Genomic DNA, 15,486 nt, shown 5'->3' with positions numbered 1-15,486 from the left:
AGGTGGTAAACTTGGGAAGCAGTTCAACGCTTTCACAAATCTCTGGTTGCAATTATGGCCCAAGGAGATAGGAGGAACACTGTTCCTTTAAATGAAAAATGGAAATAAGGCTATACCCACTGTTTTCAAAAGCACACAATGCCAAATTGCTTTTGTAAATAAGGTTTACATTTGTGGAAAGGTTCCTTTTATTCTCTATTAGAAATATTTCTTCAGGAAATTATTTTTGGTTGGAGAAAATAGGACATGAAGAGATATTAAGTTTGCTGCGGGGGTTGAGGGGCAGTAAGCAGATAAGAAAAGAAATCCCCCAAAGGAAATGTATGTTCCACAAAAGTACTGTTTTCCAGGCTATCCTTCACAAAAGAGTAAGTGCAAGACTCATCGTAGCTAGAATTTGATACTAGCTCATTCACCCATTCAGTCAGCAAACAATTTATTGAGCAACTGTTATGTTCTAGGCACTGTCCTAGGAGCTACATATCCAGCTGTGAATGAGACAAACTAGGTCTGTTCTCAGTGAGCTCATCTTCTAGAGGAGGAAAACAGACAACAAATGTGTTTTTCTCCTTTAATCTGCAACAAGGCAAGAAATAAGAAATGAAAAGTTAGAATGATAAGTACTTGAGGGAAAAAAAAAAGCAATGAACAGAGAGTGACTTGAGGGAGCAAAAAGGTGTGAGAAGGCACATGCAGCAACTTCACACTGGGTGGCTGATGAGGGAAGACTTTTCTAAGGAGGTCACACTCGAGCTGAGGCCTAACTCTATGTTCAATTATACGGGAGGTTCAGGGACAAAGTCTTTTAGGCAGAGGAAACAGCAAGTGACAGCTCCCAATGTGCTAACAAGCTTGATGTGTCTGAAGAAGGGAAAAGAGCCCAGTCCGGCTATAATGCGGTGAGTGAGGGGAAAACCAGAATGAGTCGAAGGCAGAGGCTGGCAAGGTTCAGGTCACGCAGGACCTCAAAGACCAGGACGCAAAGTCTAGGTTTCACTCTAAGGGCAATGGGGAGTCCCTGAGAGTTTTAAGCAGGGGTGACAATTTGTCTTTTTAAAAAGGAGTCAGCAAACTATGGCCTATGAGCAAATCCAGCTCATAGTCTAGTTTTGTAAATGAAATTTTATGCGAACAGAGCCGTGCCCATTCATCTACGTACCGTCTATGGCTGCTTTGCGCTACAATGTCAGAGCTGAGGAGTTGCAACAAACAACATGTGGCCCACAAAGCCTAAAATATTTACCATCTGGCCATTTAAAGAAAAAGTTTACTGACCCATGTTTTTAAAAGATGCCTCTGGCTGCTGTGTGGAGATCAGACTGTGTGAGGACAATGGCGGCAAGAGGGAAACCAAGGGTCAGTGAACATTCGTTATATTCTGGAGTAAAGTTGCCACACTTTGCTAATGGAGCGAATCTGTGCGTGACTGGTAAGTGACTTTGAGCTCACTATGCTAGGCCCCTCAGAAGCGTCCTGGAGAACACCGTGGCTATCCAGATTCCCATGTGTCAAGGAAGGTCCACAGCTATGAAGGGAAGGACATCAAGAGATGCTTCGGGGTTTTATGAGTCATGTTAACACCTCTGGACTCGACCCTAAGAACATGGGGAGGCACAGCAGAATTTTAAGCAGGGAAGTAACTTGATCAGATTCTAAAATATTCTAGAAGAGTTCAGAATGGTCCATATACACAATTATTGTCTCTCCAAAGCCTATCAAAGCTTCTAGGGATCTCAGAACTGCCTTTACATCTCAAGAAGTGGCCTAACTGCTCATCGAACCACGCTGAGGCGGCGTCCCACATGCCACAACTAGAAGGACCCACAACTAAGAATATACAACTATGTACCGGGGGGGCTTTGGGGAGAAAAAGGAAAAAATAAAATCTTAAAAAAAAAAAAAGAAGTGGCCTAGACTAAAAGTCTTGAGTGCACTATTCATGGGAATAATTTTGGGTGCTTTTTAAAAATGAGAAGCTCAAACACTATTCAGATAAAATGAATCAGAATCTTTAGGGCATAGGACCCAGGTATTTGTAGTTTGAAAAAGCCCTACAGGGCATTTGAAGTCACCCTTCAGTAAAAAGTCACAGCTCTACAAGGAAGGAGCTGTCTCAGATCTCTTCCCTGGACTTCCCAGGAAGCCTTGTGGATAATGGATGTAAATGGATGGTCCAGCCTGTGCTTACTGGCCGAAGTCCATTACCGACTCTCCTTGAATGCGCATACGTCATCATACTGAAGGGAAGGAGAAGAAAGGGGTGGTGGACTGACTCTAAGGATAAAAGCAGCTGCAATGTAAACTCTTGGGCACCTTTTCTATCTAGCCTTTTATGTAACAGAAGCAAGAGGTGAGTTGACTAAAGCAACTAGAAATTGTCTCTTTTTGATTACTGGCAAAAAGAAATGGAAGAAGGGAAATCTATTATAAAACATCTTATCTAATCCTAAAACCAAAGGAGGATGATAATAGCTATTAGCTAACAAACCATTGCCACATTACCACCTGCTTAAAACAGATTCTTGCATAAATGAAAAGAAAATTGGTTTTCTATAGGAAAACTCACAAAGAGCCATTCACCAGATAAACTATAAGAAACAAGCAAATTTTAGGAATCATAATCGGCAAATGTTTTTCTTGTTCTATAACATGCTGCCTCCTCAAATCTGAAATCCAAATGGATGAATTTAAGGGTTACTCACTGTTATTGAAGAAAATGGATCAAAAGATATTAATAGTAATTAATTTAATAACTTGGGAGCCCAAATAAGTATTGCAAAAATATTCTGTCGGACTACTAACATTTTCTGTTTACATTCCAGGTTTTGTTTTGTTTTGACCATCTGAAATTTTCACTCTTTCCCCAATAATAGTTACTATTTACAAGTTGAGGATTACTTTCTCTTCAGCTCTTTGATTACAGACTTGTGGGGCTTCTTTCTGCTCTTCAGATGTGCTGCACTCTCTCTCCTCCATGACTGTGAAGATGCTATATGCTCTCTTCTTTGCCTGGAATGCTTCTCTCCATTCCCCACTCTCTCTGAGAAAGTGGTATTTAATCCACCTCTAACATAGACCTGAAGGACAAGTGGAAATTATCCTAACAGAGAGTGGGAATGGGAGGGGGCAGCATGATCATAAAGATCCTGAGGTGGGAGAGCTGGATGTACACGAAAATTCAAAGGCGGCCAAAGTGGATGGAGTAGATAGAGAAGGGAATGCTGTAAACGAGCTAGAAAAGCAGTCTGAGATCAGCTCACCCAGAAAACTGCACATTATATTCATAACTTGAATGTATTCCTGCAAGTGAAATTTCTAGGTCAAAGCAGAGTAAGGGCTAGAAGCTAGTTTCAAATTCAGGCTTTACCATTTATCAGTTGCATGATCTGGGGTAAGTTATTACAGAAAAACCTACTTTGTAAAGGATCGGAGCTAAACTGTGAAGTGACCAGTATAATGCCTGACACATGACAGGCACTCTGTAAACGGTGGTCCGTATTAATTGATAGATAGTATCAAACATAGGAAGCAATTTAATTTATGAAATCAGTGACAGTGATAAACACCCTTGTTTGATAAACATATTTTGTTTATAATGGATACTGAATCTTTTCAATTGTTATGAACACAGATTCTTCAATTCCCTCTTGAATGGGTTGTAATATATGCATTCTGTGTATCTGTGGCACGGAACCTCACAGTTTATCATCTAAAACAAAAAATAGTGAAGAAAACATGCTGAGGTATCTGTTTCAACCTTCTTAGCATGGTACATTTATTTTTGTCTGTGCTATGACCAATTTTGCCCAAATCTACCTTTAAAGGTACTTACTATACCATATCTTAGGGTTTATGGTGTGATCCTCCACTCTGAGGAAAAGCGCAGCTGATAAAAGTTTTCAAGCGTCTCTGTCTTTTCATTTTGACACTTTTTAATAAATTGGGCCCATGAGGAAATAAGTTACTGCACTAAAATCAAGAGTTCACAGAACTCCTAGTTCAGAAGTTAAGCTGCCTTCACTTTGTGATTTAAGGAAGTTATATAAATCCCTTAAAGCAGATCTTAAATAATAATAGGTTTTTCTAATATAAAACTGATCTTAATAGTACCCTGACAGTTCTTACCAGCTCGGATATGATTCAGTGAAGCCAACATCCTCAACATGAAAGAGGCTGGAACTGTAATGGTGTTTCTAGTCTCTTCCAGCATAAGTTCGTTTCGAGTTATAACCTAGGAGGCAAGATAAACAACCATGTCAAAGGCCATAGTAACCGTACCTCTTCCTTGAAGATTAGGAGAACGGTAAAAAACTAGCAAGTGCTAGGAGGAATTACATCATTCTTTACAGGTATGCTGTCTGTATTTCCACGTTAAAGCTACTCAATGCCAAATAATTACTTTAACTTGCATTTGTGGGAGTAAGGTCAGAGAACACTACTCTTTAAAGTGGCAGAAAGACAAAGGTCAAATTGTGAGGCTACTTAAAACATTCAACACGTAATTTATCTTTACTTGGACTTTGTTTCCCAGAGCAGTCTACTCTGTGTCCACTCATCATTTTCCCCTACAGCAGAAGTGATACTTTCAATGACAGAGGTGTTAAAGTCTCATCCCTTGGTCACTTGGTTCCTTTGAGAAAATGTTACCTTGATTGAGGCAAAGTAATCTTGAAAAATAAACTTTTGGACAAGAGTTACAATGAATTGTATCTTAAGTACCAAGAACAGGACTAAATGCATATCCATGAGCACCCAGGGATCCAATGTATAATCATGGGCAAAAGAAAAAAGAAAGAGGAGAAGCAAAGAGCATGGCAAAGGAAAAAAAAGGAAGAAAGAGAGGAAAACATGAGAGGAAGAAGAAGATGCTAACCTGATCAAAAGGTCCCCAACAATGTCACAACACATTTTAACTCATTAGGGTGTCACACAGGGCCCTTACAATCCTGCCCCAACCTACCTTTTTAGTCCGATGGAGCTACTTTCTTATATGCACTCTAGGTCTCAGCACAGTGATGGCTCGCTTACCTTACAATAACTTGGAACACGCTGATCTTTCTATCTCAAATGCTCCTTTACTCGTCTGCCCTGATGAACTCAGTCCAATTCTTATTTCCTCTGTGAAAACTTCCCCATCCCATCCACTCCATTTACAAGCACAGCTGTTCCTTTCTATGTGCTTCCAAAACACTATGTGTACATCTCTGGCAATGACCACAATATATTCTAGCTGTCTGTTTATGCCTGTCTTTCCCACTAGTCTATAAGCTCTGAGGGCAGGGTTTATCTTTTTGAACTCAGCACTGTGCCTGAGATACACCAAGTGTTTTATAAATGTGTATTAAATGAGTGAAAGTACATGTGGCAATTGTGCTGTGAACACACACAACCTTGGTCTAGAGTACTGGTTTTCCAACTTACTAATATTTTTAGCAATGGGCTCTTATTTAAGAGGCCAGAGCATCAGTTTGAGCTGTACTCACCTACCCACAGAAGCTCAGTGATTAGTTAGTAGCTGATTAATGCAATGGACCCTTATGTTCATAAGAAATCTTCTATGGAAACCCTCAAGTAAGAACGCTGTTTGAAGTTGGGGAGGAAAGGCCCAGAGTTAAGCTTTCCTATCATCCACCTTCCCTCTCCCAATTCCACAGAAAACCTAGAACTTCACAGAACTCAGTTTGAAAACTATTGATCTAAAAAGAAACTGAGGAAATCTTAAAATATAATAATAAAGGAGAAGATTCTCCAGTCATTTGTTCTGCTACCTATTTGGCTATTATTCTGGAAGACAGCTACAGTAAAACTATTTTCTTAAAAGGACAAAGGTTTTTTTAATGATTCTTCATTGCAATAAGCACAGTCCACCTATTTTTTTTAAACTACAAAACACTTCATCTGGTATTACAAATAATCAATATTCTAATTAGCAAAATACTATTTCAATTTTTACCTCCCTAGCATTATAGGCATGTTTATCTTGATTTTCCTTTCTCTTAAAATTTGACCTCCTTAACTGTATTAACTTGTTTTATGTTACCAACTAATAACGAGCTGCCTCGATTCTTCTTAAGAAAGCATTTCAGGAACACAGTGAAATATGGTCCATAATAAGTATAATAAAAATCTTACTTCATCAGCAAGTTTTCGGTTAAAAATCCTTGATTCTTCTAGTGGCGACCAGATCTTTATGTCATAATCTATGCCAGATGAGGCTAGAACTAGAAATAAAATGCAGATATTAATATAAAGCTTAGAAACATGCCACTTATTGAAGACATGCATATATACACACACAAATATATGTGTGTGTGTATATATGCACACACGTCTGTATATATGCACATGTACCGAAAAATTGAGCTGGAAAGGAAATTGTACTGATACATTTAATTGTTAACTGAGAATATTATTTTGAAGATGTCCTAAAAGTTACCCTTGAACATAATTTTAAGATCATCTTGAAATCACTCAAATTTCTTTTAGTCATTGCTCTTTTATGAGAAACATGGGCAATTTCAAACTGAAGGCAAGAGCAAGCCTTTGTTCTGGTAAGTAAATTCAGACATGTGAAGACTAAAAAAGGTTTGGAGGTGCAATTTAGCTAAGTAGTGAAAGGTTCAGCTGGCTGAAACTCTTACAGTTAATAAAACTTAGAAGAAATATTAGGAGTAAACTCTTTAACCCATTTCCCCATACTTTCTGCCAAAAGCAGGTTATAGGGGGTTTTTGTTTTAAACCGAAGTAGAGCTATAATTGGCTCTAGTGGCTACCTACTAGGATAATCTGGATTACTGTTAGAGTAACAACTAGAAAAAACTTGGAGCTGAGGAATCACACTCCTGATTGCTAGCCCTTGTCTTATAAAGGTCATCTTACTTGGGTCAAACGGATGTGGCTGCAGGCAGTTTACCACGTGATTATCAGCTTCCAGGAGCATTAAATGCTCAGCAGTGTGGCGATCCCAGATGAAGATGTGGCCACAGTCAGAGCCACTCATTACAAAGTTAGCACCCCAGAAATTGGCTTCTTTGATCTACGGATTTTAAAAGAGGAAATTATAAGAAAATTGAAATCAAAGGTATCAAAACAAAGATTTATTCTATTCTCAAGTTAAAAAGTTAATTGCTTTAGAAAATAATAAAATAAAAAATTGAAGAGAATCTTTGTCTTAAAATCTTTGTATCTTAAAAGCCCTGTAGAGATTTATTCGCAGGGGTGACATGGCAGTAAGTAATGAAAAGCCCCCCGAGGACAGGGATTTACTTTGTTCAGTATAGTGCTTGAGATGGCACCTGGCACACACAGGTGCTGAATTAGTAACTGCCAAATGAATGAATGAGGTTGCTGGGTTTTGGACAGTATAATGAAAATTATATATATATATGTTGTTGAACTTTCCAAAAACGGTTCCATTTTAGCTTTACAAGATAATAAAGACAAGTCACAGAAAAAATGAATGTTTCCCTTTTGTATTTTGCTTTATGACAAAAGACAAAAAGTACCAATCTTTTCATTAGCTATCTGAAGCTCTCACAATTGAGAAGGAAAGATATAAACCTATTTACTTTTATGACGCAATGAGACAAAAGAATATGATCTACTGGAATGGTTATGATGACATTTTTCAACGGATGCATATGAATGAACATCAAAAATCTCTGTGCCTCAGATCAGGATTTTTTCAATCATTTTATCTGCAGCTTCCACTTTGCTGTTTTTGGCAAAGCAAAAGAGTGGAGCCAGTTTTGTTGCTCCCTGGAGCTACTGTTACATTTACTTCGCTTCTCTTTCATTTTCATTCCTACCCCTATTTTCATCCAAAAGTTGAATCAGCAAAATGAAGAAATGTAAATTGGTTACTTCTATTAATACTAAGTATTCTTTTCAGAATGATTAAACTGTTACTACCAACGATTTCTACACAGAGAGCTAATTATCTCCCCACCCCCAAAGTAACTTGTGGCCTAGACCCTGAAGAAAGCAGACGAAAACTGATTCTGTAGATACTTTTTTGATAACTCAATGAATATATGAGAACAACACTTTCTAGATGTGAATGGTTCAGAGTAACAGTTATACTAATCATCTTGCAAGACTCTCAGTAAATAATTAATACTGCATTGGGTGTACAGACTTGTGGATTGTAAAGACCTGAAAAGATCTTAGAGATCATCTCCTCTGTTCTTATTTCATAGATGAGGAAATTAAGGTCTAGAGAGACAAAGTGGACTAAAACAAACCACCTGTCAATCTTAAAAGGGTTATAATTAACCCGTTTCGCAATGAACCTGGATTTCATATATCTAAATCCTGCTCTCCAAAACCCACAAAGGGTGCTGATATGAGCTAAAAAAACTAGGAAGGTAGACAGCCAGTGTGAGACAGCAAAAAAGAAGCAATGGTTACTTGTACAAGCAGAAATTTTTTAAATTCTACAATATTTCCTCAGTAGGGTAGAGTTTTCTTGTACAAAGTAATGGTCTTTCACAACATATTACAGGACTAAAATGAAGATAGAGACATACTGTGAAGGTACATAATGTTATTTTGGAATCACACTGACACTATATGAAGATAATTATTACAGAAAAAACATTCATTTTCTGAGACTACAAGTTCTCCAAAGAATGCCATGAGCATTTGGTACCATTGTCCTGGAGTTGCGATGGCCCTTATAAACCATCTTTACTAGTGGCCTTCTAATATTCAAAGTATCCAATTCTTCCATTTCTTTCCTTTCCTTTCTCCGCCTGAAGAACTCCTGAATGCGGGCAACAGCAGAGCGTCTATGAATTACGTATTAAAAGAGAAAACAAAAATAAATAAAGAACATTCACAGGCCACTACAGAATGAGAATAAGTAACATTAAAATACAGTAAGTCTAGAAAATATTTAAACGAATCATTATCTCAATAAGGCATCCCCAACCAAAAGCATAAAAAGGCAGACACAACAGTGAGACTACATCAGACTAGTTGAGTTACTAAAACAAAATGTTTTAGTTAAGAGATCACTTAGAAATTTGGAACTCGTTGAGAGAGTAAAGGAAATAGCATGCGGCACACTGGTTTTTAAAGGGCTATCTTATAAAAACATAATACAGACAAAATTCATGTGCAATTTACTACGAATAAAACAAATCCTAGTCAATGTTATTTCTCCTTCTCTCTATATTAGGAAATGTAAAGGCATAAAGAGAACCCAAAAGAAACTAAGGGTAACAAATGACAGCAGTGGATAAACTTATGTTTTGAGATTTTGTTTAAAGATCTTCCCAGCAAAGAACAGACTAGTCAAGAAAAAGAGAATAAATATTAACATACATGCAATAAATAAGGTCTTCAAATAGAATCTATTCTATATGGGCTCCACAGTGGAGTACAGATAGTCAAGAAAAAGAGAATAAATATTAACATACATGCAGTACAACAAGGTCTTCAAATAGAATCTTGTCTACATGGGCTCCACAGTGGAGCAGAGACTTGCAACTAATGAGGCAGATTTTACTTTTCTAAGAACTGAGTCGGTAACAGAGCTGGAGACTCAAGAACAGGTTCTTTTTAAGACTGATTTAATTATTAGAAGAAACTCCTACTAACACATGATATTACTTAAGTTTGTTAGTTTGCATTTGTTATTTAAAACATTATATTTTGACATATAATAGACGAAAGAGGGGCTGGCCCCGTGGCCGAGTGGTTAAGTTCACGCGCTCCGCTGCAGGCGGCCCAGTGTTTCGTTGGTTTGAATCCTGGGTGCGGACATAGCACTGCTCATCAAACCACGCTGAGGCAGCGTCCCACATGCCACAACTAGAGGGACCCACAACGAAGAATATACAACTATGTACTGGAGGGCTTTGGAGAGAAAAAGGAAAAGTGAAAAAAAAAAAAAGAAAAATAGACGAAAAAATCCAAAACATATAAAAAGTCTACAAATTGAAAGAAAAATGAACATTATAACAGAAAAATAGGCAAAGGACATGACTAGGGAAATCACAGAAGAAATGAACGTTAATAAATATACAGAAAAGATGCTCAATTTCACTAATAAGAAAGATAAAGCAACAAACTGATCTCTTTATATGTCTATCAGATGAAAAAGATTTTTATGTTGGGAGCTGGTCCCATGGCCTGGTGGTTAAGTTTGGCATGCTAGGCTTTGGTGGCCTGGCTTCAGTTCCTAGGTGCAGACCTGCACCACTCACTGGCAGCCATGCTGTGGCAGCGGGCCACATACAAAATAGAGGAAGACTGGCACAGACGTTAGCTCAGGCAGAATCTTCCTCAAGCAAAAAGAAGACTGGCAACAGATGTTAGCTCAGGGCGAAGAGGCATGACTGGTAGGAGCCTGAAAGCGGTTTTACAGATAAAAAGCATACTCTTTCACTGTGAACTTTTCATTGAAGTAGAACACGGGTATAGGAAGGTATGAGATCCTAAGTGTGTAACTCAATGAATTTTCACAAATGAAACACACCCATGTAATGAGCATCAGTATTGTGAAACAGCATTAACCAGAATTCCAGAAGTCTCCTAGGATTCCATTCCTGTCATTACTCTCCCCTTAGAGGAAACCACTGACTTCTAACATCATGGATTAATTTTGCCTGTTTGTGAACATTAACTAAATGGAATAATATGATATATATTTTTTGTGTCTAGCTTCTTCAGCTCAACATTATGTTTTTAAGATTCATCCATGTTGTTTTATTTAGCTGTAGTCCATCCTCTTTAGAGTACTACTTTGTATAAATATAATCTAGTATTTATAGAAGAGCCATTCAACTGTTGGCAGATAGTGGCTTGTTTACAGTTTTTCATTACTGAAATAGTGCTGCTATCAACATCCATTCATGTCTCTGACAAACATATGCACATATTTCTGTGAGGTATAACCCTAGAAGTGGAGTTGCTGGACCACAGTATGTGCATATGTTCAGCTTTGGTAGATACGCCCAAACAATTTCCAAAGTGGTTGCACTAATTTACACTCCTGATATCAATATATTAGAGTTCAAGTACAACACATTCTTAAGGAGAAATTAAATAATACCTATTAAAATTTAAAACATTTTAACTTTGACCCAGCAATTTTACTTTTAAAAAACGTATACTGTAGAAAACCAAATATGCAAATATACATATACGTGTGTGTGTGTGTATATATTCACTGCAGTAGTATAATTGAGAAAAACTGGAAATAATCTAAATGTTCACATAGAAAGGATAGGTTAAATAAGTTATGGTCTATCCATACATTGGAATACTTATGCCAGCATTAAAAAGGATAAAGAAGATCCATAAGCAACTACATGAAAAAATGTCAGCATTATACTGCTGAATAAAAAACAAAGGTTACAGAATAATTGATAGGTGGAAAATTGTATATATGTATAGAAAGAGTCTAGAAAACCAGACACCAAATTGTTTTTTCCCCTCAAATTGTTAATCATAACACTTAACAAAACCTATATAACAATTATGTACTTCCACTTTTATAATAAAAAGGTATTTTATTTTTCATAAAATAAAATGGTATACTATAAAATATGTAGGCTTATTTAAAAAGTGTTTTAAAAACTTTATTCTATGCTATGTATAGCTAAAAAAAAGAGTCTACACATAAATTTTTAAGTCTCATATAGTTAGAAACTTCCAGACAGAAAGCTGACATGTTAAGTTTACTCTGAACAGTCTCTTTCTGGTTGGGAGATGAGAATGGGAAGAGCTGAGAGTTCAAATGCTCTCAAAAGAAACATAATTAATATAGTTGGACCTTTATTTTTTTTAAAGTGGAAGAAAAGAGAAAAGAACACATTGAATCATTAAAAATATGTGATTTAACTAAAAAAATTAAAAATAAAAATAGCATATGATCCAGCTATTTCGCTACTGGGTATTTTTCCAACGAACATGAAACTGGGACTAGCCTGGTGGTGAAGTGGTTAAGTTCGTGCACTCCACTTCAGTGGCCCGAGGTTCGTGGGTTCAGATCCTGTGTGTGGACCTACACACTGCTCATCAAGCTGTGCTGTGGCAGTGTCCCACATACAAAATAGAGGAAGATTGGCATGGATGTTAGCTCAGGGCCAATCTTCCTCAAGCAAAAAGAGGAAGACTGGCAAGCTTAGGGCCAATCTTCTTCACTACACACACATACACACACACACACAAGAACATGAAATCAATATTTCAAAAACATGTGCAACCTCTATGTTCATCACAGCATTATTCACAATACCCAAGCAACCCTAGTGTCCATCAACAGACAAACAGATAAAGAGGATGTGGTACACACACACAAAGGAATACTACTCAGCCATAAAAAAAAAAGACAAAATCCGGTCATTTGCAACAACATGGATGGATCTTGAAGGTATTATGCTAAGTGAAATAAATCAGACAGATAGAGAAAGACAAATACCACATGATTTCATTCATATGTGGAAGATAAACAAACAAAAAACACATAGATAAGGAAAACAGACAGAATGGCAGTTACCAGAGGGGAAGTGGGTGGGAGAGGGTCAAAGGGGTAAAGGAGCATATGTGTGGCGACAGATAAAAACTAGACTACCGGTGGTGAACACAATGCAGTCTACACAGAAACTGAAATACATAATGTACACCCGAAATTTATACAATTTTATAAGCCCATATGACTTTAATAAAATAATTTTTAAAATATGTGATTAAAAGAAACCAATAAAGAAAAAACTCTTTTGCTAAGAAAGTAGAGTATCAAGTAGAAGAGGAAATAGAAATAACCTTGTTGATAAGCCAAAGGCCTTAGGAACTATAAATGGAAAAAGAACTTAAATGACAAATTAAAAATTTAGATGGAAGCTCCAATCATTCAAAACATGATGTGTGGGCAAATTAAAGCTGAATAAGTAATGAGGTGACAGTAATTAAGAATTAGGATGGTAATAAATCATAAATGTTCATTTCATTTAAAATGTGCTCTAGAATATGGTCTAATTTACTGCTTAATGTTTATTTGGCTTAATCATCCTAATAAAGAATAATTTTAAACTCTTAGATCTCAAGTTATGCAGTTTGTATTGAACAGTTTAGATCAAAGATTGGGGCACCTACCACTATCCCACTGTAGGAAAATTATCTCATAAAGAGAAAAAGCTTCAAGTGCACAAATTTCAAAATAGAAGATGAAGAGGCCAGCCGTGTGGCATAGTGCTTAAGTTCGTGTGCTCTGCTTCGGCGGCTGGGGGTTTGCAGGTTCCGATCCCACGTGCAGACCTAGCACTGCTCGTCAAGCCATGCTGTGTTGATGTCCCACAGACAACAGAGGAAGACTGCTACAGATGTGAGCTCAGGGCCAATCTTCCTCACACATACACAAAAAAACTAGAAGATAAAAAGTGACAGCAGATGCTACACCTATATATACAATTAGGTAACGTCCAACTCAGCTAACAGTTCTAAAGAAATGAAGAAATTTAGAATGAATACATTGAAACAACGTTCCTAGATGATATCTTATTAGAAACACTGGAAGAATACAGGTCACTGAAAATGATAAATTTGTACTTTATTACTTTGCAAATCAAAAGAAAATTAAAATGATACATACATATAAAAATTTATTAAAAGTCTATTTGCAAAGTTTTTTTCCGAGAATGTTATTAATTCTTTTAAGACAGATCATGCTAATTTGGCAGACAATTTAAAATTCACAGAAGGCATTATAAAGTTAAAAAAGCATGGAAAATTTCAGAAGTAAACAATAAAATAACAGTAATAAAGAGAATAAATTCCAACTCAATGGAGGAAAAAAAATAATATAAAGGAAAAAACAAAACCAAAAAAAAAGAAAAAGGACAAAAAAATTAATCCTAAAAGACAAGAAAGTAAAAAACAAAATCTAGGTAAAACAGGATAATTTGAATAAAAAGTTGGAAACAAGTCCAAATACAGCCATAATGATTATAAATTTAAGTAGATTAAATTCTCCAATGGAGAAAAACAGAGATTGTCCAAGACATATCTAAAGCATTGAGGACAAGGAAAGGTTTCAAGCAAAAGGATACTGTGCAAATGCTAATCAGATGAAAGGTGGCACAGCTACATTAATATCAGACAAAACAGACTTAGATAAAAAGCCACATTAAGGATAGAGAGCATTTCTACATAAGTTCAATTCATGAGGAAGAAACAATTTAACATATATGCACCCAATAAAAGTGGCTTCAAAATGCATTAAAAAAGAAATTGATAGAACTACAAGGAGCATTAGATAAATCCAACATTATAGTGGAGATTTCAATACACCTCTCTATTACATAAGTCAAGCTGGCAAAAAAATAAAAAATATAGATGATTTGAACATAATTAACAGTTTTGATCTAATGGTCACATAGAAAATTCTACATTAAAAATTACAGTCATGTTCTTTTGAAGCATACATGAAACAGTTACAAATTTATGAAGGCCACAAAGCCAATCTGTACAAAATCTTTTTCAAAGAACGTGTCTAAGACCAACCATGTTCTCTGACCACAAGTGAGGCGTTAATGAAAAAAGGCTGAATGAGTACAATTTAAGAAGTTAAAAACAGAACCACAAAATAATCTCAAAGAAAACAGAAGAAAGGAAATAATAAAGGGAGAAAAAAGTAGAAACAGAAAACAAGAAGGTTAACATATATGAGAGGATCAACAAAGCCAAAAGTTGTTTCTTTGAAAAGAGTAACAATATAGGGTTTTGCCATGATGATGAAGAAAAAATTAAGGGGATTCAAGTAAATAATATTATGAATAAAAAAGGTGGCTATAACTAAAGACATAGCAGAGATTAAAAAGACAAAAAATATGATAAAATCTGAAAATTTAGTTGAGTTGACAAATTAAAATAAATCTCCTAAAACTGACTAAAGAAAGAGAGAGATCTAATAGTTCATCATAGGACTATATTAAAGAATTGAAATAATACTTCAAAACCATCCCCAAAAGAAAACGCCAGGTCCAGATGGTTTTATAGGTGGGCTCTACCAAACCTTCAAAGAAAAGATCATCTCAATCTTATACAAACTCTGCCAGAGACAAGAAAAAGAGGAAATATTTTTCTACTCATTCTCTGAGGCTACTTTAATTTTTTACCAAAAACAGGATCATGAGAACATAAGAAAAGAAATTTGTTCAGAATATAGATGCAAAAATCCTTCACAAAATGTAAGTGTGGACAGATTTTGGGGACCCACCCCGGTCTAACAGGCGCATCTGGCAGCGAGCTGCATGGGCTCTAAGTCAGTACAATAAGATCCATGCTGTGCTATGGAGCAGCTGTGCAGGCCATCTTCAGCTGTGTCAAAATGACCTTGCAACCCCTCCTTTCATGACTGCAAATGCCAGCTGGACAGATCCACAACAGAAAAAGATAAAGGGTACCCGCTCTCGCATTTCCCAGCTGCACTTCTTAGGGACTGAGGGAATAATTAACAACCCTGGTCCTTGCCTCGCT

The 15,486-nt window shown here is 36.5% G+C and overlaps 1 protein-coding gene across 28 annotated transcripts in view; it reads right to left on the bottom strand.

Annotated features, from left to right (window-relative positions):
- The window catches only part of DCAF6 (DDB1 and CUL4 associated factor 6), a 146,837-nt gene that overhangs the window by 2,405 nt on the left and 128,946 nt on the right, over window positions 1-15,486 (bottom strand). For 26 of the 28 annotated variants that reach the window (XM_070591523.1, XM_070591512.1, XM_070591515.1 and 23 more), the window contains 4 exons: window positions 8,651-8,789; window positions 6,880-7,036; window positions 6,133-6,221; window positions 4,126-4,231 (listed from right to left, as the gene is read on the bottom strand). In XM_070591523.1, coding sequence (XP_070447624.1) covers window positions 4,126-4,231; window positions 6,133-6,221; window positions 6,880-7,036; window positions 8,651-8,789 — 491 coding nt within the window. The remainder of the gene's footprint in view (window positions 1-4,125; window positions 4,232-6,132; window positions 6,222-6,879; window positions 7,037-8,650; window positions 8,790-15,486) is intronic. The other 2 variants (XR_011532195.1, XR_011532194.1) reach the window with 1 other exon arrangement.

Source organism: Equus przewalskii, chromosome 23, assembly GCF_037783145.1.
Source record: "Equus przewalskii isolate Varuska chromosome 23, EquPr2, whole genome shotgun sequence".
Taxonomy (NCBI): domain Eukaryota; kingdom Metazoa; phylum Chordata; class Mammalia; order Perissodactyla; family Equidae; genus Equus; species Equus przewalskii.
Note: the sequence above shows the minus strand (reverse complement) of the source record. Positions and strands in the feature narration are given on the sequence as shown.